Raw genomic sequence first — 24,943 nt, 5'->3', positions numbered from 1 at the left:
TTGGTTTCAATATATTCAGTTACAGGCCAGGTGGAAAGAAGACCAAAAAAATGGATTTGCAACGACTGATGAAAATTTGATAAAGCAAATTAGAAATCAAGGACCAGCACATATTAAACGGATATATCTTGCATTGATAGAGATCGATTCAGAAACAGAGCTTGTTAAGGATTGTATGATAAAATGGGCCCAAAACATTCAGGAAGTTATTACAATGGACACGTGGGAAAAGATCTGGGTGAGGAATGTAAAATTCACTCAAGCTCAAATTCTAAGAGAGAACTTTTACAAAATGTTTTATAGATGGCATCTAGATCCTAAAAAGCTTGCAAGTATGTATCCGAATTATCAGCCTAAATGTTGGAGGTGTGGTGATGAAGAGGCAACATATTTTCACATATGGTGGACATGTAAAAAGGTCAAGGCTTTTTGGATAAAAGTCTGGTGGAACATGCAGAAGATTTTTAAACAGAGGATAAAGTTTTGTCCACAATTTTTTTTGTTGGGAATAATTGTTGACGCTACAGTTGTGGACTCTAAGTTGATGTTGAATTTAGTTACGGCAGCAAGACTTTTGATAGGTCAATATTGGAAGAAAGAGGAACTGCCGACTATACAAGAGTGGATTTTAAAGGTTTCCGACTTGGCAGAGATGGCGAAGATTTCGGCCTATTTGAAAGATTACTCGCAAGAACATTATATTATGGAATGGAGAAAATGGATTGAGTTTATCCAGAATAAGTATAGGGTCAAGAAGTTTTATCTAGCATTTGAATAAGTCTTCTTTCGTTTTCTTTTTTCTTTTTTTATTTTGTCTTCTATATATATTTAATAATACTAAGTTTTGTTTGATCCTATATAAGTTAGAGAGTGATGGATTTTAGAATTTATAGTTGTTAGTATATGGTTGTTTATGATTGCTTTTTTATATATATATACCTTGTATTTAGCTCTGGGAAGTCCGGGGGGGGAGGGGGGTTGGGGGGAGGTGGGGGGGAGGAGGGAGGGTGGGAGGGGGGGGAAGGGGGGAGGTAGGGAGGGGAGGAGGGAGGGGGAAGGGGGTTTTTTAAAGGAAAACTGTATTTTTAAAACTTTTCAATAAAAAAAAAAATTGTCAAATCCAGTCTAAACATTTGGCTGATTGGGCAACAAAAATAGGAAAATAGTAAGTAAATAAAGAAGTGTACACAATAAAGTACTTTGGAACACTTAGGCAGTTGTGGCTAGAAGAGCCTTTCGGGAACTTTGTGCTATGCACCAGTTGCTCCCTCCTAGCTCAGAAGTCCTTGCACTCATTTACTCAAGCCCTAGTCACCTCACGGTTGGACTATTACAACTATTACATGTGCTCTACATGGGGACACCCTTGAAGAGTAAGTGGAAACTTTAGCTGGTACAGAATGCAGCCATGTGGTTGGCTCTTGAGGCCCTTAGAGTGGCCTTTGTTGTTCCTTTGTTGTTCTGCTGCACTGATTGCCAGTTTCCTTCTGGGTCCAATTTAAAGGTTATCATCTTTAAAGCCCTTCATGGCATGTTATCAGAAACAGTCTCACCCCAGTTGGATTAACCCACCCCCTACACCAGCAAAACAGGCATGCTGAGGACCCTATTGGTCAAGGAATTTTGGCAGGAGAAGAGCCTTTTCTGCCATGGCACCTGCCCTCTAGAACAGGGGTGTCAAACTCAATTTCATTGAGTGCCACATCAGCATTGCGGTTGCCCTCAGGAGGCCAGGTGGGTATGGCCAGGGTGGGCATGGCCTACTGGGTGGGCGTGGCTAGAGTGCATATGGCCTACTGGGTGAGCATGGCCAGCTCTACATCATTCACATCAAGAGTGCCTATGGGGGCCTGGGCAGGAGTGGGACAGATCTGAGGGTCTCTGGTAGAAGGAGGGTCTCTGGGCCAGGGCCAAGGCAGTGGGGGCTGTTCCTTCACTGTTTCCAGGATGGCTTCGCGGGCCAGATCTGGCCCCTGGGCCTTGTGTTTGAACATCAAGACCCATGAGGTGAGATCCCTACTCACCCATTTGGTTTTCTAACTAGCCTGGAGCCCCAATGAGTAAATGGCATACTGGTTAATAGATTAGACAGGTCTCACCTGTTTCCTGTGCACACATTTACTCCTTTCCTCTCCATCTTGGTCAATTTTAACTGAATTTTAAATTTATGGTCTTTATTTATTCTTTTAATGTTTTATATGGTATTTTTATTGAATGAGTGTAAGCCATCTGGAGTTGTTTTGGCAAGATGGGTGGCATAGAAATTTAATAACTAACTAAATAAAATGTATTGGTTGTAGATAGGACATAGTTCAGTTGCTGAAGTTTCTAACACCATTCCTTTCATCTCAAAAAAATCTAAAGAAACTGTGAGAATAATACTTGGAGAGGACTCTCTTTCAATTTGAGACAAATGACAAACAATCTGACAATAATAGAGAAAAATGGAAACAGAAGAAGAAATTTTAAAGCATAGTGGAATGAAACAAAAAAGGTTTTATTTTATTTTGGTTTTTATAGGAGAAAAAAAAACTTTCAGGAAATTGGATGGCAGGTTTAGGCTACATGTTATAGATGTCAAAACTAAGGGCAAATAAAATCAAAATAAAATTCAATGTATTTATCCCTGCAAAGAAAGCTGTAGAGAATAGCTCGATGCTATTGCATTTCTTACCCACCAATTCAGCCAGTGAAATGATAGATAACCTTTATTGTCATTTTTACTGTGAGCACAATGGCACACATTAAAAATGAAATTTTGTTGCTTGCCCTCAAAGTGTACACATATATAACACACATTTAAGCATACTATATACAACAGGTGTCCCTAACCCCCGGTCCATGGACCAGTACCGGGCCGTGGCATGCCAGCAAATGGGTTGCACAAACAAGCGAAAGCCCCATTTGCTAGATGCAGGCAGCACACAAAACCACGCACTCTCCAGTCCATGGAAAAACCTCTCTCCACAGAACTGGTCCCTGGTACCCAAAAGGTTGGGGACCTCTGATATACAACATATGTATAGACCTACACCCTTACATATAAGTAACATATAAATATTAATCACTGTCCATCTTGAATACATAATGGAAGGAGAAAGCTTTAAAGTCCACAAGGTTAATACTGTATGGAACAAAACTGTGACTGAATCTGTACTCAAACTTTTTTATGTTGTGTTTTCTCGAAGCCGGATTTTGATGACAGGCGGTTTGGCCGACCAACATCTATGCTTAGATCGTATCGTCAGATGTCCATTATTTCAATGTCCTCCATGAATTCTGACTGCAGTACACCAAGCAAAATTGCTGTAGAAAGGTTAGTTATGGGCCAGCTTCCCAATATGAGTTTTCTGCAAAATACAGACCAGGAGAGAACTTACTGTAGAACAGAACATATTACATTAAGAAAACACATCGTGACTGAACAGAGATAGTAAGCATCTAATCTTATTTGATCTATAATAAAAACTACTACAAAAGCGAATGCTGCTTTTAAAATTAGCAGTGGCAGGCTGATAGCACTGAAGATTGAAACTGTATTGAAGATTTATTCACCATCACTTTAGCACTCATATGCATGTTCATTGAAACTCTATATTATATAAATATAAAATTCTACGTATATAATATTTTGATGATTCTGGAGGACTTCCCAAATATTGAGGTCACCTTCTTGAATTATCTTTCTACGTAGTTTAACCTGATATGTTGTTCTAGTTGTTCACTAAGTTTTATAACATCATCCAGGAAAATCCCTCTGTATGAATAGTTTTGGAGCTACTTCCTAACCAATAATCACTGAATAAATAAAATGTAGAATGTCTAGATTTTTAAAAATGCTTTCTGTCTTCTTCTTCTTCTTCTCCTTCTTCTTCTTCTTCTTCTTCTTCTTCTTCTTCTTCTTCTTCTTCTTCTTCTTCTTCTTCTTCTTCTTCTTCTTCTTCTTCTTCTTCTTCTTCTTCTTCTTCTTCTTCTTTTCTCTCTCTCTCTTTCTCTCTCTTTGGGGGGGCTTCCTTTTTGGTTTTCTGAAAAGCCTTGAAGACATGACTATGCCAAGTAGCCTGGGGTCCTGTGACACTTTGAAGATAGCTGATGGAGTAGATAACACCCCACCCTGTGTGAACTTTGTTCCCTCTTTTTCCATCCTGTTTATTTTACTTGATTTGTAAACTTTAGATCCTTATGTATTTGTTTTAATGTTTCAGAGCAGTGGCCCCCAACATTTTGGGCACCAGGGAGTGGTTCCATGGAGGGTGATTTTTTTTTAATGGATGGGGAGGGACACGTTTTTATATCCTGTCTGGATCCTACACATGCGTGGATGGGTCTTTGCTTGCTTGCATGGCTCAGATCCTGAATGGCTGCGGCCTGGTGCCAGTCTGAGGCCCGGGGACCTCTGTTTATAGTACATTGTAGTCAATGTCTGTAAGCTATCTAGCATCTCTTTGGAGAGATGGGTGGCATTCAACTTTGATTAAATAAATAAATATTAGTTTTTCCTTTGTTTTCTTATTTATTCCATTCCAAGCCTATTATAATCCTGTCTTCAGATGAACTCTTTGAAAGTTCTCCAGTACTCTCAGCAAATGGCTAGGATTCTCTTAGGTCATTTACCTCCTATTGGTTGTCAGTTCCAGTTTTCATCTCTTTCCTGACGAAGGAATGAATGCCAGTACTAAAAAGAAATGACTGGTTAGCTGTAATGTTTTCCCTAACTAGTTTTCAACTGCTAGGACTTCCAATTCCTGCTTTCCCTCCGGAACTGCCTCATGCCATTGGATTCCCTCTGCAAGGGAACAGCAGTGCTGAGGGGAGATTAATTAAGTTAATTAATTTGTTTCCATTTACACTGGCAGTTTTGAACTCGAAGTCATGTCACCCAAGGCAACCGAATCTGTGTCAGAAGAAAATGGCCGTCTGATAAGCAGCCAACCTGAAGTGAAAATGCGGAGAAGCCGGAGGAGAGAAAAGAGAAGCAGCGTACTACTTCCAGACAAAAAATCTTCTGACCTTCCTGATATGAAATGTGTATGTTATTTTTAACAGGAATTTAATAGGAAATATCTTTTTAACCCATCTGTGGCCTTTTTAAAAAAATCTTGCATTCTTTCAAGATGCAACAGCCAATTTGGTCAGGTGACACTCTAACATATTGTGAAGCTGCATCACTCTGTTTAAGAAAGTCAGAGACTGGGAATCTGCCCTGCAACTGACGTTTCTGGGTTAATCTGCTGCCTGATACAAGGGCAGATGTTGGTTGGGAGATTGCTTAAGCAATTTGGGAGGGGAGCAGCTGCCTGCACATCTATGGCCTCCAGTTCCAACTGAGGTGACTTCAAGTTAAATAAATGCTCACTTTGAACCTTGTTAAAGAAACAAAATCTCTTGCTACGATACCACAACTTTGCAACCTATGCCATAAACAGAGCAAAGAGCTGAAGATAACTCACTGGCACCTTTTTATGCCATTTATCATCTGAGCACTTTGTGGGTTTTGTTTTTCGTTTTTTATTAGTTTTCCAATATTACAATAGTATCTTTAAAAAGCAATGTGGTGTCTGGGTTACAATAGTTCCATTTCAGACAAATACATATTATTACAAATCTCCAAATTGTTGTAACCAATACTTCTTCTCTCTTGTTTCCTTTAATACATATTATCTCTTATCTAAATTAACATACTTCTCATTGCTATCCATCAGTCATTTAATAGTTTCCTTATATTTGTCAATACTTTGGTATATTTTATATTTTAACATTCCATCTTTAAAACATCAAACACCTTATATATTTTTCCAGCTTTAATTTTACATTGATATTAAAATTAAACATTTAAAGTTTCTCATTTTCATATTGCTAAATAACCTCCTTTCCCTTTACACAATTTTCTCTGATACCTAGTAATGTAAATACACTTCTTATTTATCTCATTTCCATATCTATGTTAGTAGTACAATATTAGAATGGTAGTCATTAGGATACCAATTGCAAGGAGGAGAAAGAGGAGGAGAACAATATAATATTCTTATTTCTCATTTATAGTTTCCACATATTAAAAACTAACAAAAATTTCTTCCGTTTCAACATTTAATACATCCTTTCATGTCACTACATGCAAGTATATTAGTTACATTCTATCATTCTTAACATATATACATCTTAATCCATGTCATTTAAAGAGCTCAATATTTCAATGTTAGTATTCATACTTCTGTGTTTTATTTTTATTTTTTTTTAATTAGTCAGTATTTTTATCTACTCATCAAAACAATCTCTCATAATCCAAGTACAATCCTGTCTATTTTGGTATTTATCTATTTCAGGCCTCTTAAGGATGTTCATATTTCTTCAACCTTATTCTTGCTTTCTTCCTTTGCCATGTCATTTTTCGCTTCTTTGCCTCAGGGTCATCAAAGCATTCTTGTGTTTTTATATCTTATTGAAGTAGCCCTCCAGTCTCCATTTTTGAAGGATTGAGGAGTCCATTATAGTTATAGTTATAGTTATAGTTTATTTGATTTATATACCGCCCTTCTCCTTGGTAGGGACTCAGGGCGGTTCACAGGGCATATATCAAAAAGAGAATACAAAAATTAAAAAAGGAATTAAACCCATGCCCAATAAAACAGTGGTACAAATTAAAAACAATTAAAAACCCATAATCCCCCATCAGGCCAGACCAGCTAATTCGAACAGGTGGGTCTTCAGGCCCCGGCGGAAAGTTCGGAGGTCTGGTGCCATCCGGAGCTCCACCGGCAGTTGATTCCATAATGCCGGAGCCCCCACAGAGAAGGCCCTCCCCCTGGGGGCCACCAGTCGACATTCCCTGACTGGCGGCACCCTGAGGAGGCCCTCTCTGTGGGAACGCACAGGGCGGAGGGGAGTCGATGCCGGCAGCAGGTGGTCCCCGAGGTATCCCGGACCCATGCCATGTAGGGCCTTAAAGGTCGTAACCAACACCTTGAACCTCACCCGAAAGACAACTGGTAACCAATGCAGCTCGCGGAGCAAAGGTGTAACATGGGAGTACCGGGAAACTCCCAAGACAACTCTCGCGGCCGCATTCTGTACCAGTTGGAGCCTCCGAGTGGTCTTCAAGGGAAGCCCCATGTAGAGAGCATTACAGTAGTCAAGGCGAGAGGTCACGAGCGCATGAGTGACCGTACACAGGGCATCCCGGTTCAGATAGGGCCGCAACTGGCGCACCAGGCGAACCTGGGCGAAAGCCCCCCTAGTCACGGCCACTATATGCTCTTCCAAAGTAAGCCGTGAATCTAGGAGGACTCCCAAGTTGCGAGCCCTATCCACGGGGGGTAAGAGCTCACCCCCCATAGAAAGAGGTGGAACATTTGGAATGTCCCGGGATGCCGGAATGCACAGCCACTCAGTCTTGTCAGGGTTAAGTTGAAGTCTGTTCCTCCCCATCCAGACCCGAACCGCCTCCAGGCAACGGGACATCACAGCGAGGGCATCACTGGGGTGGTTTGGGGTCGAAAAGAAAAGTTGGGTATCATCGGCATACTGATGATACCCAACTCCAAAACCACGAATGATCTCACCCAGCGGTTTCATATAGATGTTGAACAGGAGAGGCGAGAGAACCGACCCCTGAGGAACTCCACAAACGAGAGACCTAGGGGCCGATCTCTGCCCCCCTGCCAACACCGACTCCGAGCGTCCCAGGAGATAGGAGGAGAACCACTGAAGAACTGTGCCTCCCACTCCCAGTCCCCTGAGACGCCGCAGCAAGATACCATGGTCGATGGTATCGAAAGCCGCTGAGAGGTCTAATAGGACTAGGACAGAGGAATGTCCCCTATCCCGCGCCCTCCAGAGATCATTCACCAGAGCGACCAATGCCGTCTCCGTGCTGTACCCGGGCCTGAAACCCGATTGGTAGGGGTCCAGATAATCCGCTTCATCCAGGACCAGAGGGAGCTGATGCGCCACCACACTCTCAACAACCTTCGCAAGAAAGCGAAGGTTGGAGACTGGACGAAAGTTGTTCAAAACGGCTGGGTCCAGGGCAGGCTTCTTGAGGAGAGGTCTCACCACCGCCTCCTTCAAGACGGTGGGGAAATAACCCTCACTCAGAGAAGCAGATATAACCGCCTGGAGCCAGCCTCGTGTCCTCTCCCTAGCTGCATAAACCAGCCAGGAAGGGCACGGGTCCAACAAACATGTGGAGGAGCTCAGCCTCCTCATAATCCTGTCCACTTCATCAGGGGTCACAGAATCAAACTCTTCCCAGATAACATTGACAAGACCGCCCGTGTCCTGATCGCCCGACTCTGCCCAGCTGGAGTCCAAACCGGTCCGAATCCGAGCGATTTTATCCGACAGATGATGGCTAAATTCCTCGGCATGACCTTGCAAGGGATCCTCCCTCACCTCCTGATTAAGAAGTGAGCGAGTCACCCCAAACAAGGCGGCCGGGCGATTATCTGCGGACGCGATGAGGGTGGAGAAGTAATTACACCTCGCCACCCTCATCGCAGCGAGATAAGACCTAATATAGGTTCTTAACCGCAACCGGTCGGGTTCGGATCGGCTAGACCTCCAGCAGCTCTCTAGGCCCCGTTTCCGGCGCTTCATCTCCCGGAGCTCCGCGGAAAACCATGGAGCTCGCTGGGATCTGCGCCGGGTCAGGGGCCGCAAGGGTACAACCCGGTCAAGTGCCTCAGTGGCTGCCCTTTCCCAGACTTCCACTAAGGCATCAGCCGAGCTGTGAGCAGTGGAGGCAGGTGGGGACCCCAGCGCCGCTTGGAATCTATCAGGATCCATTAAGCGTCTGGGGCGGTACCATCTAATTGGCTCCGTACCCCCACGGCGGGGGGTGGCAAAGCGGAAGACCAGCCGCAGGAGATGATGATCGGTCCATGACAGGGGCATAATAAATGGAGAGCCCCCACCTAGATCATCCAACCACCGTCTAGATAAAAAAATCAGGTCAAGGGTGTGGCCTCCCTCATGAGTTGGCTCTGAAATTACTTGCGTCAGGTCCATGGCCATTAACAGCACCAAATCTTCTCATTATTTTCACCTCTTCATATAATTGTCCTGGACTGAATAATTTTTTTTCCACCTGTTTCCCATTATGGTCTTCAAAAGTTTGTGTTTGTTGAATAGTTAATTCTTCTGCCAATGTATTTAATTGTTCACTTTCTTCTGTTAAGTTCTGTCCTGATAAAATATTAGTTGTACTCACAGTTTGAGTTTGTTTCTTCGAAATGCTTTCTAGTTCTTTTCCAAAAGCTCTTATTTCATCACCAGCTGTAGAAAGGAACTGATAAGTTTGGTAAGATATTTCCCACATAGCATAGATTTGTTTTTGAAACTCTTCCATGGTGGAGTTTCACATCTGGTGTTCAAGGTTAATCTTATCTTGTTTTTCTTAAATATTTTCTTGATTTTTTTTAAAGAGAAAGTCAGATTGTAATTTCAGGTTTAGCCACTGGGTGTCCCCCAAGTACTTTGAAAGTTCTTTTCTTTTATTCCATTTCTTTTTTCAATGTTTTTTTAAAAAAACAGCCTTGAGCTTGCTCGCTGCTTATTTGAAGGGAGGGTTGAATTTCCCCCTCCCTCTCCACAGGGGGGAAGGTACTTAGCAGCTTATTTAGGTGAAAAGAAGAAGATTAAGCTATAAGAGAGGAATCTTACCCCTGTCTCTTCCACACTGCTTTAATGTTGCCTGGTGGTAAGTTTGACTTTGGCTGTCTGCAGCCTAGTAACTGGCCATATTACTATGGCCAGTCTTTCATCCGCTGGTATGAAGGGAATGCAGGCACTAATGGGGGGAGGGTTGCAGCTCCCCCGCGTTTCTGCAAAAGCCCCTTCTATCTGGTCGCCCCTCCAAGGCAACTCTTTGGCCCTTTTAGGATCCCCCAGCGATGCAAAACTGGACATGGAAGACAAGAGCCATCCTCCAGATGTCCATGTCGACTGGCTTGGCAAACTGGAAGTCCATCTGAGCACTTTGATGCTAATATATCATCAGCCTGAATTTATGTAACTTGCACTGCAAAAATTTATGACAACCCTAGGGCTTCTGAGTATTAAAAATGCAATGTCATTAAAGAGGGGGGGAAATCAGTTCAGTAAAGATGTTTCATCCAATACATGAAGATTAGGTTAGTTCACAGATCCTTTACAATAGCATAAAATTTTGAATGCTTTGTTTTTTATATTTTGGGCAATCATAAAAAGAGACTCAATTTACTCCTGGGCTTAAAAAAATAGATAGGGTAATGGTTTCTGATAAACAGCTTATGTCCAGCTATAATGATGTATGTTTTGCTATAATTCTTCTAAAGGATCTGCTGCAGTTCCTGCTGCCGCTCTGATCTGAGGCCAGGGGATGCATCCACAGCCCCACATGGCCCGATCCAGGCTCCAGAGGCCTGGAAAAGGCCTATGGAACCTAGATCTATGGCTGTGGAGCGATTTTTCAGCCCCCCAGCAGCCTGATCCGGTCTCCAGAGGCCTGGAAAAGGCCTATGGAGCCTGGATCGGGCTGCTGGGGTGGGGCACAAAATTGCTTCACGGCCATGGATCCAGGTTCCAGAGGCTTGGAAAAGGCCTCCAAAGTCTGGATCGGGCCATGGGGGTTGCAAAATCACTCCACGGCCATGGATCTGGGCAGCAGAGGCCTTTTCCAGGCTTGCTGAGCCCCAATCCAGCATCTGGAGACACATTGAAGTGTCCCCCGGCTTTGGTTTGGTTTTATGTTGCAGAGAACAGAGGCCTAAAGAACCATGAGATCACGCGAGATCAGTAGTGTGAGATCTCGCTCCACTGATCTTGCATCATCTTGTGTTATTTTCTCTGCACACACACCGAAGGCCTGGAGCAGCCAAGAAAGTGAAGATTCTCCATCTTCGCAGGGTGAGTACTGAAGGCCTGGTGCCTATGGAGACCCGCGGCAGGACCAGGGAAGGAGGGAATAACCCAGGTGAGTGTTGCAGAGCCACTGCGGTCGCTCGTAAGGACGAACAACTGCTGTGGTGCTACAATACTCGTAATTTCAGGAGTTGCTCATAAGCACTAGGGGGCACTCATCACTTTGAACGAGCGTTAAGTGAATGCTCGTAATTCAGGGATTACCTGTATAGAATGAATAATATATTTCATTTTAGAATCTGTACTATTTTTGAAAAACATAAACCTAGTTACCTGTCTGGCTAAACATATGTAGGGCAATCCATAACAAATAACAAATACAGGAACAGTTTCTTTTTCACAACCTCCAATTCAGGAACAGTCCTTTCATACAATTGGAAAAATATATTATGGCGGGATAATCAGATTGTAACTATTTTATCTTATATATTAAAATGTAACCCATTAAAATCAATTTACTTTCTTGAGTTTTATACTTTGACTTTTTGTTGCTGTTATGACTGTGCAGCTGTCAAGAAAATATGAATTTATGAGTGATACCAACCTTTCTGAACATCTGGATGTACCTCAGAAAACATCTGTTCTTCTCAAGCAAATGAGTTTTGCCAGCCGTTCTATGCCAACCATACCAGGTAAGTTAATTAAGAAAGTGAAACCTCTGCAGTTTTACACTATCATTAATTTAAAAATAATGCTGTTATGTTATATAATTTTGCCAGAAATTAAATAATACATAAGCAGTTGCAGCATCTTTTGAATCTAGACCATATATTTTCATGTAGGCAAAATCTATATTGCCTAGTATTTAAATATTTTAACATCCTTTTTGTCCTTGGGTATAAGTTTTTTGGGGGGGACGGGGGAGAACATCAGCATGTATCTTGGAGAATGTTCTTTTTGTCTCATGTACATAAATTCATGTTAACACTTCGGAAGAATATATAAAAGATATGTCACTTTATTCATACAAGTATTTTGTTCCATAACATAGACATTTAAAACAGAGAGAAATAAAATGTAATGTGCTTGTGGTAAAGGCAACTATTTAATATACTGTTGATAAAAACAGAAAAGTAGGCATTGTATATTTGTCATAACTGATAAATGTCAAAATTCATCTAGATACTTGTACATCACATTCAGCTATTGTTTTTATTATTTGTATGAGTGATCCCAGCAATTCCCTCCTAAAATTTCATCATTCATGTCTCAAATAAACGGTTCATCTTGCTGAATTTGTGAACATGGTCTGATAGACAGGGAGAAAATCTAATTCTTTTCTGGTTTCCAAACTCTGGATGACTCTGGATGACTTTTGGAATAAATACTTCCATAAAATAGTGACTGATTAGCTATCTTGATTTTTGAATGTGTGTTTGAAATAGCACTTAGCAATAGCACTTAGACTTAGATACCACTTCACAGTGCTTTACACAGTGTTTACAAAGTCAGCATATTTCCCCCAACAATCTGGGTCCTCATTTTACCAACCTCAGAAGGATGGAAGGCTGAGTCAACCTTGCGCCAGTGAGAATCGAACTGGCGAATGGCTGGCAGTGAGCAACCAGCAGAATTAGCCTGCAAAACTGCATTCTAACTACTGCTCCACCACAGCTATGGAAAATAGTTCCTATACCAGCATGTAGTCTCAAAGAAGCCTAATTGAAACACGGTTTTCTTCAAGGCCAGAAGGAGGAACTGTTTCTCCATGCTGGTGCAGAAATGGAAACACAGCAGTCTTATTTTACATTCCATAAAAAGATAGGAATGATGATGGCTGCATCAGTGGAAATGGAAGCTCACTTCCTAATGCTCAAGGAGCGGGGGAGCAGAATGATAAAATGTACGTTATAATTTCCCACAGAATGGCTCTAACTTTATATATTAAATATATTTTTTGTCACTACTTAAATATGTCAGGGACAATGCTAAAATAGGATAACATCTCTCAATGTCTCAGTCTTCTGTGAGGGATATCTTTGAAGGATATTCTATCATGTGAATATTTACATAGAGTGAGAAATAACCATTTCTGTGAAAAGTTAATCTTTAGCCTTACTTGCAACACACATACACACACTGAGAGAGAGAGAGAGAGAGAGAGAAAGAGAGAGAGAGAGAGAGAGAAACTGCTGATCTATCTTTATCTCTATCTCTATCTATTTATCTGTCTATCTATCTATCCATCTATCTATCTAATATGTTTTACTTTTGAAGTGTTAATTGTGATTACCAAGATCCAGCCACATCAAACTATGTCTTTCTGAATGTAAATATTCAGGATTGTTTTTGCAATTTACTGATATGGATTGTTTTGCAACTTTATCGTGACTATGTATACTGCACTGTTTTAAAGCTTTAACTCTATCCATATGCTGTCCAACACTGGAAGGAACAAATGTGTCACAGAGAATCAATCAGACAAGCAGTCCAGCCATCTTGGAAACAGAAAAGAAAACTCTAAAAAAGAAGAAAATCAACCAGCTCTTCAAAACAAAAGTAAGTGTCAGTGCTTCTGTTCAAATTTTAGGCATTCAAACTTAGATTTGTAAGCAACCTGCACATTTCATGTTGGCCTGCAGTATTGCATCTACTTAAAATGATAAAAATTAGATCTTTCAAAATCTACCCTATAATACAGGTGGTCTTTGCCTTACGACTACAATTGTGCCCAAAACTTCTGTGGCTAAGCAAGACAGTTGTTAAATGAAATTTTGCCCCCTTTTATGACCTTTCTTGCCACAGTGAATCAAAGTTAGTAACATGGTTGTTAAGTGAATCGGCATTCCCCATTTACTTTGCTTGTCAGAAGTTCACAGAAAGAGATCACACGATCGATCCCAGGATACCGCAACTGTCATAACATCATGTGTCAGTTGCCAAGCATCTGAATTTTGATCGCGTAACCATGGGGATGCTGCCACAGTTATAAGTGCGAAAAACGGTCATAAGTCGCTTTTTTCAGGGCCGTTGTAACTTTGAATGGTCACTAAATAAATCATTGTAAGTCGAGGATTTACCTGTAATCCCCGACTTTGAATATTTTGTTTTTGTTTAATTACTTTATTTTCTATTAGCTAGCAATGTATTGCAGGGGTTTTTAGTACAAAATAGGCTTTTTAGTCCATGTCATCTGATCAAAATGCTGGATGTTTTTGGCTACAGAGTGTCACATTACATTTGAAAAGACTATGCTTCAGTTCTTTGTTTTCACAAATGATGACTGCATTATCACGTTAAAGCACCCCCAGTAGATTGTTGCAATTATTATATCCATGATATACTACTTTAACAAGCACTATGAGCTGATTGATTGGCACAGTTGGACTGTTTATTTAATGCCATCATACTAACCTAATCAAAGATGATTCAGGACACCTTGACACCTAATCTATCTATCAGCATATTGATTTGTTAAAAAAAAACATACACACTGAACATTAACTACAAAAAATATTTTTATGCTAGTTCTCCAGAGACAAAATTTCAGCGCATCGGCATTGCATTTTGATTCCTCAAGGGCGAATTCAAAAATAAATTGCATCAAATTTAATGAAAATGTATGCTAGCTTGAAACTTTGAATTATTTCCATTGTATAATACAGGGAATAAATTAGTCCCAGTAGGAAACTGGAAGGCAAAAGCTATTTCTCAGATCTCCCTTGTCAATCTTACAGACAATTTTAGACCAAGCTGAGGTGGAAATGTTGCCTTGAATATATAGGATTGTTCATCTAGAATCCAGAACCTGAGATTATTTTTGAGCTTGCCAAGGACAGCCTTGTCACAGAGCCAAATAATAATAATGTTTTTCATGTGATATGTAGCCTGCAATATCCTATCCCCTTCTCTGACTAGATTCACATTTTCTGATGTAACCCTCAGAGATGTGAACCAAAGCACATCTTTGTTCCTATTTCTAAATTTGCATTTTGCAAATGCTGTTTTATACATAGCTTCCATTGGTGTTGCAGTAATAAATATCTTTAGCAAGGTCATCTAACTTGGCATTGGGGAAACACTTCTGTTCTGGCTGTGCTGGGGAAATAAATATGACTGCTCCTTTCTCCAGATGCTGCATTCCAAGTAAGAGTCCTGATAATTAATTAGAGGAAATAAATTACTTAACTGTATATATTAATTACTTACATCTTCCTGTCTCCTAACCCAGTGAAGAGGGCATGCTGTGGGTTGAGTTATATAGGGAGCTACATTTGGCAGGGGGTCTTTCTCGGCTGCCATGCCTGCATTGTGGAATACCCTTCTCCCCGAGATTAAGCTGGCACCATCACTCTTAGTTTTTGAAGATCCTTTAAGACCTGATTGTACATCTAGCCTGGGGATGCCATAAATCAGCCAAACTAGTGGCTCTGTTATTATTAAAATCCCTTCAGCCGTTGTTTCTTTGTAGCTGTGTTTTATAGCTTTAATGTTTTTAATGATAATTGTTGTTTCTTGTGAACTTTTTTTTCCATTTTGTTATATAATGCCTAGAGTCACTAGTTTCATGAGATGCTCAACTATATATACTTGAATAAATAAATTAATATGATGCATCACAGCTCTGGAACAACATTTTAAGTCATATCAAAACCGTATTACAGGTAATCCTCGACATATGACGACAACTGAAACCAAGATTTCTCTTGTTAAGCAAGACATTTGTAAAATGAGTTTTGACCCATTTTATGACCTCTCCTGCCACAGTTCTTAAGAAAATCATTGCAGCTGCTAAGTTAGTAACCCGGTCGTTAAGTGAATCTGGTTTCCCCATTGACTTTGCTTGTCAGAAGATCACAAAAGATGATCAGATGAACCAGGGACACTGCAACCATGATAAATATGAGTCAGGTGCCAAGTCTCTGAATTTTGATCATGTGACCCTGAAGATGCTGCAATGGTCATAAGTGTGAAAAACGGTCATAAGTCACTTTTACAGTGATGTAACTTTGAATGGTCACTAAACAAACTGTTGTAAATTGAGGATTACCTGTAGCTGCAAGAAGAGGATGAACAAATCTCTCTTTTTAATCACCCCTTTCCCTAAGAGGAAGAACTAAACCTTAAATAAATCAGTCACCTAATTAGGCACATATAATTTGAGTTCATTCAGGCTTTTTACAATAATGTAGCTCTTTCAAGAAAAGAAGCCATTGAAACTGCTGATTAGCGCCAAACCCAAGAGATTTACTCTGACATTTGTTCAACTACCTTGAGGAAATTAGCAGAGTAACCAACAGAGCCTCTTACTTCCTATTCTTGGTGGAATATCAGAGGATTTCAGATGCATCTCTGAGGCAACTTTCACCAGGTCTCTAAAATTATCAGAGTATTCTTGTTTTGTCCAAGAAAAGCCTGTTTTCTAGACTTCAGTGGATTCTTCTGTTAATGCTTGCTGTGTTCTTGAAAAGGAGACTTTAAAAGGTATCCTTCAAAGTTTGTAATTTTTTCCATTGCTTTCCAAATACTATCTGAACATAGAACATACTGTAGAACATAGAATCATAGAGCCAGAAGGGACCTGAGAGGCCTTCTGGTTTAATGCCCTGCTCAAGGCAGGAGACCTTATGCCATCCCAGTCAAATGGTTGTCTAGTCTATTTCCAAAAACCTCCATTGATTAAGCATCCACTACTCCATTGATTAATAGTTTGTGTGTCAAAATATTTCTCCTTACTTCTTGGTTGGATCCCTCATTAACCAGCTTCCACCCATTACTTTCTGTCCTGCCCTCTGATGTTTTGGAAAATAAATCAATCCCCTCTTCTCTGTCACAGCCCCTCAAGTACTGGAAGACAGTGATCATGTCTCCCCCTTATCCTTTTCTTCCAAAAGCCAGCTATTGTAAGAAGGGGGGGGGAATTAGGAAATGTTACCATATAATGTTCACAGCGAGCGTTGGATTTTAATGTCAATCCTGAACTGATTGCTTACAATAAGATCACAGAGAAAGTCAGGTGTTAATATCCAATCATTTCCTTCTCTTCTACGTAGCACAAGTCCAAGCAACCTGAAGATGGAAGGTGTACAGGTGAACGGCAACCTGACATCGCCGAGCTGTGAATAAATTCCACTGTTTGAAAGAAAATAATTATTAGCAAATTTTTTTAAAAAAAGATTCTAAATTGGAAATTAAGGTTGGCTTACAATGTTGATAATGTATATAAATCATTTGTACTGTCAGTGAAGATTTAATGCTGTTACATTCCTAAATGGATGACTTTGGTGATATGCAAGATTTGTTAATCTGTGGGCCAATTCTTAATCTCAACATACTGGGACTCAATGACATGAAGTGATCATTGGAGAAAGCGTTGATCTCTCACTGTGCATAGAAAATACTGTAACCCAAATAACGTAACCCTGGACTTGATGTTTACAATTGTTTAGCCTTATATTTGCAAGGTTTTAAGGTTTACTAAAATCAAAATTTCATTCAATCACACTCTTACTTGATTCCATGGGAGTCATCAGTATACATTTATTTCCCATTACCAAGATATCATTTATGACCTCTCTTCTATATTTTATTGTTGTTCCTGGAATACAAAAAAGATGGCTTGTGATATATTTGTTTCATATTAAGAGGCAGTCTGACTTTCTTGGCTTAAGCAGTTCTTTTCCAAAATTGATCATGTCAGTCTTCTCTGGCAGTATACTGTCAGTAATTATTGAGTTGTAATAGCCCAGGCTGAGTTTGCCCACAGGTTGATAATTTTTTGTGTGTGATATTTTAGTACCACAGTATGTTTTTAAAATGTTCTGTCACAAACTGTATCATCTTTCTTTTAGGAAGTCATTTCAAGAAATATATCTTTATTGGTTCATTATGCCAACATTATGTCAAAATATTCATTAGTTTCTGTAATTTCTAGCTATAGCACACAGTACAACTGCTTTGATCTAATAAACATATGATCAAAGGGACTTCTTTTAAAAAGTGTTCAACTTCTTGCCTCAAGGTACAACTGAAAGTTGCTTTGGAATTGCTACAAGAATTGGGTGTGGTATTAACTTACTCTTAATAATTGATATTCTGCTGTAGTAGAAGTTTAAAATAGGAGCGCCCAGCATCACTTACTATTTGTTTCCCTTTACTTGAAATATTCACTTGCACAAAAAAGCCAATCCAGACTAAATTAGGAGGCAGCTGTGTTTGGATTTTTCTTTGGAGTCTGCAGTAGCTATCCCAGCTCTCTATCACATAAAATATTTTGGTTTTATCTTCGTGTGATGTGAGTCTTGCAGAAATACACATTTTCTCAGCATTTATTCCCAAGATCTGGAACTCCAGAAGTCAGAGGTCCAGAAGTTCCAAGATCTAGAGGGTCAAATCTGAAACTAGATCTGTCTAATTCAGGGGTGTCAGACTGCCAGCCCACGGGCCAGACGCGTCATCAGGAAACCACGCCCACCTCATTGCCAGCAATGGCAAAAAAGCTCCGATACATTGCGCGATGTCACGTGATATCGCGAGTTTGGGGTTATTCATTTATTTATGAAAATTTATATGACCACCCAACTCATTCTTAGTGACACTGGGAAGCTTACAAATATAATAGCCCAATATTAAAAAAAAACAATAAAAAGCAATACTCCTTCCATCAAGAGGCAAAAAACATTCACTTCAGCAAAAATGTTACATACATCCCATCAACAGGAAAAACATATTTTGGCAGAAACATTACATGCACTCTGGTTTTGCTGATAAATTGTGTAAGGTGCTCTGTCTTTTATTGATATTTATTTATGGTTTGATTGCATAGTTATAAAAGTGCTTCACTCCCCTCATTTAGAATGGACTGTTTCTAGTGGTTAATGTTAATAAAATAATACTTACCATAATGCTTATAACCTATCAGAAGTATTGAGTTATAGATTGTCTTTTGATAAAGTCTTCAAGTTATTGTGTAGCAATGAAGATAAATAACTCTACAATCTCTGTCTCTAAATATCACTTTCCCCATTTGCATGATCTCATACTCACAGCTTTGTAGAACACAAAAATCAGATGCTGTAACACGTACCATTTTCACACAGGGAGTGAATCATCCTGACACCATCAAGTGTTGAATGAATAAGTTATTATTTTTTTCTTTTTTTTTCCATCATCAGATCTGAAGAGTGCTGCTCATTGCTTAATATTAATTCTCTGATGTACAGGCTTTCCCTAACTTGAAGCTCTTTGTTTAGCATACTTAGTAAAATATTTGTGTAGAAACAAGGCATGTCAAGTTGAAGGGAGTTTATTTCATTTCTAACTGAAAATAGAAAATATGTTATTCAGGCTTCCTTTCTTTCTTCTGTAGCTTAGAAATAGATGATAATGAATCTTGCTTGAAAATAATAATATTGTAAGGGACTGTGCATACTTAACTTTTAATAGAAATGTGAAAAATCTATTTGATTTTCCATTTTTACAAAACAAAAAAGCAAACTTAATATAACTCCTATTTCATTATACATTTTAGAACTCAGGTAAGTATAATTTGTGCATCAGTAAAACTAAGACCATTAAATCAACATACAATCGTAATTGGATAACCTACTATTGTATAGTGGCTTACTAATAGTGGAATTTGGCTCAGTTTATTGAAAAGTAGTTCCCTCTGTACTTAAGGATCCATGTCCTCCATTCACTGGCAAGGGTGGGTAGGCATGGATCAAGCTTTTGTATATGTTTTACCCAATGACTGGATGCTATTTGTTTATGTGGCATTCTTTTTTATTCTTTTTTTCTATTTGAATTTGTGAAATGCCCTCAATTATTTTGTAGTCAGATGGAAAGAAACAATAAAAGGTAAAGGTTCCCCCGCACATGCATGCTAGTTGTTTCCAACTCTAGGGGCCGGTGCTCATCTCCATTTCAAAGCCGAAGAGCCAGCGCTTGTCCGAGGATGTCTCCGTGGTCATGTGGCCAGCATGACTAGAAGCCAAAGGTGCACAGAACGCTGTTACCTTCCCACTGTAGTGGTTCCTATTTTTCTACTTGCATTTTTTACGTGCTTTCAAACTGCTAGGTTGGCAGAAGCTAGGACGAATAACAGGCGCTCATTCTGTTACACGGCACTCAGGATTTGACCCGCCAAACTGCTGACCTTCTGATCAACAAGCTCAGCATCCCAACCCACTGAGAAACAATAAATAAACGCAATATTAGCCATCAAGCTCAACATTATCTATTATGGTGACTGGCAGAGATTCTTTAGAATTTTATATCAGGTTTTTCCACATATAGTGGTAAGGATTTATCTTCTTTGCAAACAGGAGTAGAAAGGAAAATCCTGGCCCAATCTTAGAACATTCTGAAATTTCACTGAATATTCTTCAGTACACCTTATTTGAGTGGTCTGGGGCCATCACGCATCCCATCACCTCCCAGGAGGGCCCAAAAGATTCTCCAATGACAAGGAAACTCCACTAGAAGAAATGTGGCTAATAGAAGAGAATTTTCATAGCTCAGGGCTGAATTATGGGGTCAAGGTAGGTAATGAAACATCTCCAAGAAAACAAGTGTGATCAGAGTCAAGCTATTCTCCAAAGCACCTGAAGGCAGAACAAGAAGCAATGGATGGAAACTGATCAAAGAGAGAAGCAACCTAGAACAAAGGAGAAATTTTGTGAAGTTAGAACAATTAATCAGAAGTTGTGAATGTTCCAACACTGGAAGATTTTAAGAAGAGACTGGACAACCATTTGTCTGAAATAGTATAGGGTTTTCTACCTGATCAGGGAGTTGGACTAGAAGACCTCCAAGGTCCTTTCCAAGTCTATCATCATCATCATCATCATCATCATCATCATCATCATCATCATCATTATTATTATTATTATTATTATTATTATTATTATTATTATTATTATTATTATTATTATTATTATTCAGAAGTTGGAGTATTTCTGTTCTTCCTGATTAGATGTTGGAATGTTTGTTAAAAGAGTTATGATGAGTTTCATGCTTTCCCATTGTGTATTGTGGTTTCTGCAGAGCAGTGAAATATGGAAATTCTAAACAGAAAGTAATATAAAAGAAAACCATGGTTAGTTCATATGAGCGGAACTCAGTAAGAATGTATTCTGTATGCACTCTGTGTAGTCTCTATGTAGACACTGAGACTTGGGTGTTCACAAATGAACAAGGGCTGTAGAAGTTAATATATTGTGCTCACAATAGGATTACCAAACTATAACTTCTAGAAATTGACAAAATCAGCAGTGGATGATGAGCACTCCTAATTTTCCCCATGTAGTATCTTGGTAGTACTGTATAAACATAGTTTTCATCTACTGCCATAGTAGCACAGCATAAACTGGTTGGATGAATGACAAGTCCAAGGAAGGAAGAGAGAGTGAAAATCGGATGATCTATCTCCGGTTTTATAGTGGAATTTCAAAGAGCATTATTAATCCCAATATGCAATGAAATAAAGGTGCTAACAAATTTATGATCACATGTTTCATACTGTGCTGCTTATTTTTAGAAGTTATAATGGAATTTACAGGGCCATTTGTTTGAACAAGATTCAGCCATCCCAACACATTCTTAAAGAGAAGATCTGCTGAAGGTTCCCCCTTCAAATGAGATGGTGGGTGGGCAGGGCTGTGAAAGTATTTTGGCTACACATCTTCTTACAACATGAAATGTTTCAGCCTTTAGGAAATGTTGCAAGAGCTCACTGTCCTGCAGAACAATGAGCATGAATGGTCTGAGAACTTGTCAAAGATGAGTAAATAGGTTTATATTAAAATTATTTCAGTGTTATCGAAAAATATAGAAATGGTTCAATTCATTTTATCAGCTTTATGTTCTGATTAGCCAGTTCCAGATTCTCAAGTTGGTTCCTGCAAGTCATAGACAGAATTTATGACTTTGTGTGAAGTAGGGTGAACAAGATGCATCTGTTGCCATAGCTTTCATTCCATCATGTTCAATATAGTTTGAACCACAATGCATCAAAGTTAGTATTCTGGTGCTACCCAAAATCTACAGAATCCTGGTTTGTTAAATATTCATGCATTGACTATGTTTTAATTTGAATTGAGGTTCATGTAGCAAAAGGGTTTCTACACAAAACAAATATGGAGGTCTCAACAAAGGAAATAGGCATTCTCCTTGTCAATGTTTTGCTCCAAGAAAGGAGGGGAAGGGACATCTCAGCAACAATATACCTACTAAAATAGTCTTGTGGGTCCAAGTACATTATTAATTGCAGCTGAATCCTATCTTCCTTCTCTCTAGAGAAATATTTCTAGACACCTCATTGAATAGTCATATGTCACTGCAAATCATAATTCATACAACTATGGAAATGAATGTTGAAATATTCACTCATGTAAAGTTGAGCTCAGTGACTTTTGTCACATTTTTGTGGTTTTCTTAGTGACATTATAGCTCTATCTTTCTATTGCATTTTTCAGTCTAGTCTATATCTCTATTATTTCTGGATGAAGCCCCATCCAAAATTAACTACTGTAACCCTGTTTAATTTTGAAAGTCAGCCAGAAGTATAGGTTATTGGTTAAATATTTCAGTTTAAGTTTCTGTGACAACCTTCCAGGAAGATTACATTGCAAACATTCATCTTGTTCCTTTATTATATTACTAGTAAATCTAAGAAAATTATCTTTTGGGGAGCATGGCACAAAAGTCTAAGTTTTCCTTCTAAGTAAATACAGTATATTTATTTTTAAGTGTTTTTAGTTGTTTGGTATAATTACAATTCATACCTTTTTTGGCAGTAAATTCTCTAATGAGTCATGTCTGAATAAAAGCCAGCAGTATGAAAGAATACTTTCCCACATTTCACCTCCATATATATTTAGAGATGGGCTGCATATGTCCTTCTTGCAAAGGAAAAGAAAATAAGTTCAGATGTAACTTTCATAGCAGTTATAATTTTCATACTTAATGTGGCTTCTTCAAGTCGGTCACATTTTATCTTTGCACACAAGGGAATGATCCAGATGAATAATGGGGTTGTTCTCCTTGATTAATTAAAATTAAATTAACCTTGATTAATTAAAATTAAAAGCAGTGTTTCAGAAACAATCTGTTAGTTGAGGCCCATCTAAGTTTTTTTTTTAAGTAGCAAAATTACTTTTTGTTCATCATGTCTGCAGTTCTAGTGACAAACTGACATTGCCTCGGATGTTCTTACCAGGGCTTTTTTTCTCACAGAATGCTCAGAACGGAGTTCCGGCACCTTTTTTGGATAGAACCTTGTAGGGTAGGCAAGGCGGGTTGTGTGAGTTCCGGCACCTTTTTCTTTTACAAAAAAAGCACTGGTTCTTACTATCTTTGGCTTCCGATACCATCATGCATTAACAATGTGCTTGTATGTTATTCCAGACTAAAAGATACATTTATTCCCAACAGTATCATTTATAAAATACCATAAAGCATACAAATTGTTGACTTAAAAGTAAATATCTGTTCATTTCTATAAATAACTGAGTAGTTTGAGGAACTTTTTTATATTTTTAAAAAAGCTTAACATATCTGGAGGCCACAGGATAGAAAAAGAAAGTACTGAAGAAAATCACAAAATACAAAGACCTGCAAACAGAAGTGGAGCAACTGTGGCAAAAGAAAACAAAAATAGTACCATTAGTAATAGGTACCTTGCGTAAGCTCATTGATTTGTGCTTTAAATTGTAAGCCACCCTGAGTCTTCGGAGAAGGGCGGGATATAAATGGGACTAAAAAAAACAAACATCTGGAGTACCACTTGAACACTCTTGGCACTAAAAGAAATCACCACCTGTAAATTGCAAAGGCAGCCTTAGTTGGAACACCTTGCACCCCACAGTAATATTTTTAACACCATGAAACATCAACATCTGCCTATCCCGAATCCTGAGAAATGACTCAATTGATGGACAAAAATGCCAAATCCACTCTAAGTATCTGGCTGATAATCCAACGCTAGATGGCACTGTCAGAGTATTCTGTATCTTCTGCTGCCATCTTAATGATGAATTGGAGGCTTTTTGCATTCAGATATGGTAGCCCTGCATACAAGTGTAAGTTGCTTGATGATGTAAGGTTTGCATAGCACTCTTTATCATCCCTGAATATAAGAATGTATCTCTTCAGTGTACTTCTAGTAGTGTTCACAAGAGGGAGCTATTTATCTATAATATTCAAAACTGAATCAGTCAAGTAACTGAAAACTGTGGGTCAGAAAGTTAACTCCACATAATTGGGTGTATTTGTATATTAGGGTCTTTAGAATTGCATCGGAAATTTTAGGCATTTAAAATACAGGTTCAAAGAGCCCTACATTTTAATAGCATTTCTATAACTTTCAGCATAAAACAATCTCTATAGCTGAAAATGTGCATCCACTTTTGAGGAATAAGTCTTATTGTACCTATGTAGGCTTGCCTTCTAGGAAAAGTGAACGTTTTTGATTGGAACAATGTTTATCAGATACTATTTCTAGACATTTATAATCCTAAAGCAGGTTGTTTCCACACACTAAGCAATGACATGTGTTCAAAATATTATTGCCACTGTTGCATGATACTGGGAAACAAAGAAAAACAAACTGTATTTGTGATAAATGTGATTTTACAGTTACATTTGTTTTTTTCCTAAGTTTCAAGGATTTGCCCTGCGGTTAAGAAGTATACTTCATTTATTAAACAAAAATGAGGCCAAAATGATAACTCGGTGTAGCCCATGGAGAGTCAAAGTCTCACAACGTTCAATGAAATAAAAGATGCTTTATAAAGATAAGCATTTTGGCATCTGTCAAATGCCACACATAATAAAAAGTGTTCAGTTATGGAAGCAGGTTTCAGCATACATAGGGGGGGGGGGAAACCCTGACAATTATTTGTTTTCTCTTTCCCTACTAAAGTGTAAGGAACACTTTGATGGACACTTCACTACCTTTTGAGTGCCCATGTTAAAATCATTACAGTACTACCATTTCAATATAAATCCATACAGAAGATTTCCTGGTCAGTTTTAAAACAGTTGTTTTTTGTGAGAGGTCTTTTACACTGTGGCCTTACATCAGCTTTCTCAAATCTAACAT

The 24,943-nt window shown here is 39.0% G+C and overlaps 1 protein-coding gene across 1 annotated transcript in view; it reads left to right on the top strand.

Annotated features, from left to right (window-relative positions):
• Positions 1-17,825, top strand: part of DOCK2 (dedicator of cytokinesis 2) — a 341,341-nt gene extending 323,516 nt beyond the window's left edge. The window contains exons 48-52 of the mRNA XM_083351346.1: positions 3,189-3,316; positions 4,857-5,028; positions 11,408-11,531; positions 13,256-13,398; positions 16,893-17,825. Of these exons, the coding sequence (XP_083207472.1) occupies positions 3,189-3,316; positions 4,857-5,028; positions 11,408-11,531; positions 13,256-13,398; positions 16,893-16,961 (636 nt within the window). The 3' untranslated portion in view covers positions 16,962-17,825. The remainder of the gene's footprint in view (positions 1-3,188; positions 3,317-4,856; positions 5,029-11,407; positions 11,532-13,255; positions 13,399-16,892) is intronic.
• Positions 17,826-24,943: the final 7,118 nt, after the last annotated feature.

The sequence above is a fragment of the Vipera ursinii genome (assembly GCF_947247035.1).
Source record: "Vipera ursinii genome assembly, chromosome: 2".
Taxonomy (NCBI): Eukaryota; Metazoa; Chordata; class Lepidosauria; order Squamata; family Viperidae; genus Vipera; species Vipera ursinii.
Note: the sequence above shows the minus strand (reverse complement) of the source record. Positions and strands in the feature narration are given on the sequence as shown.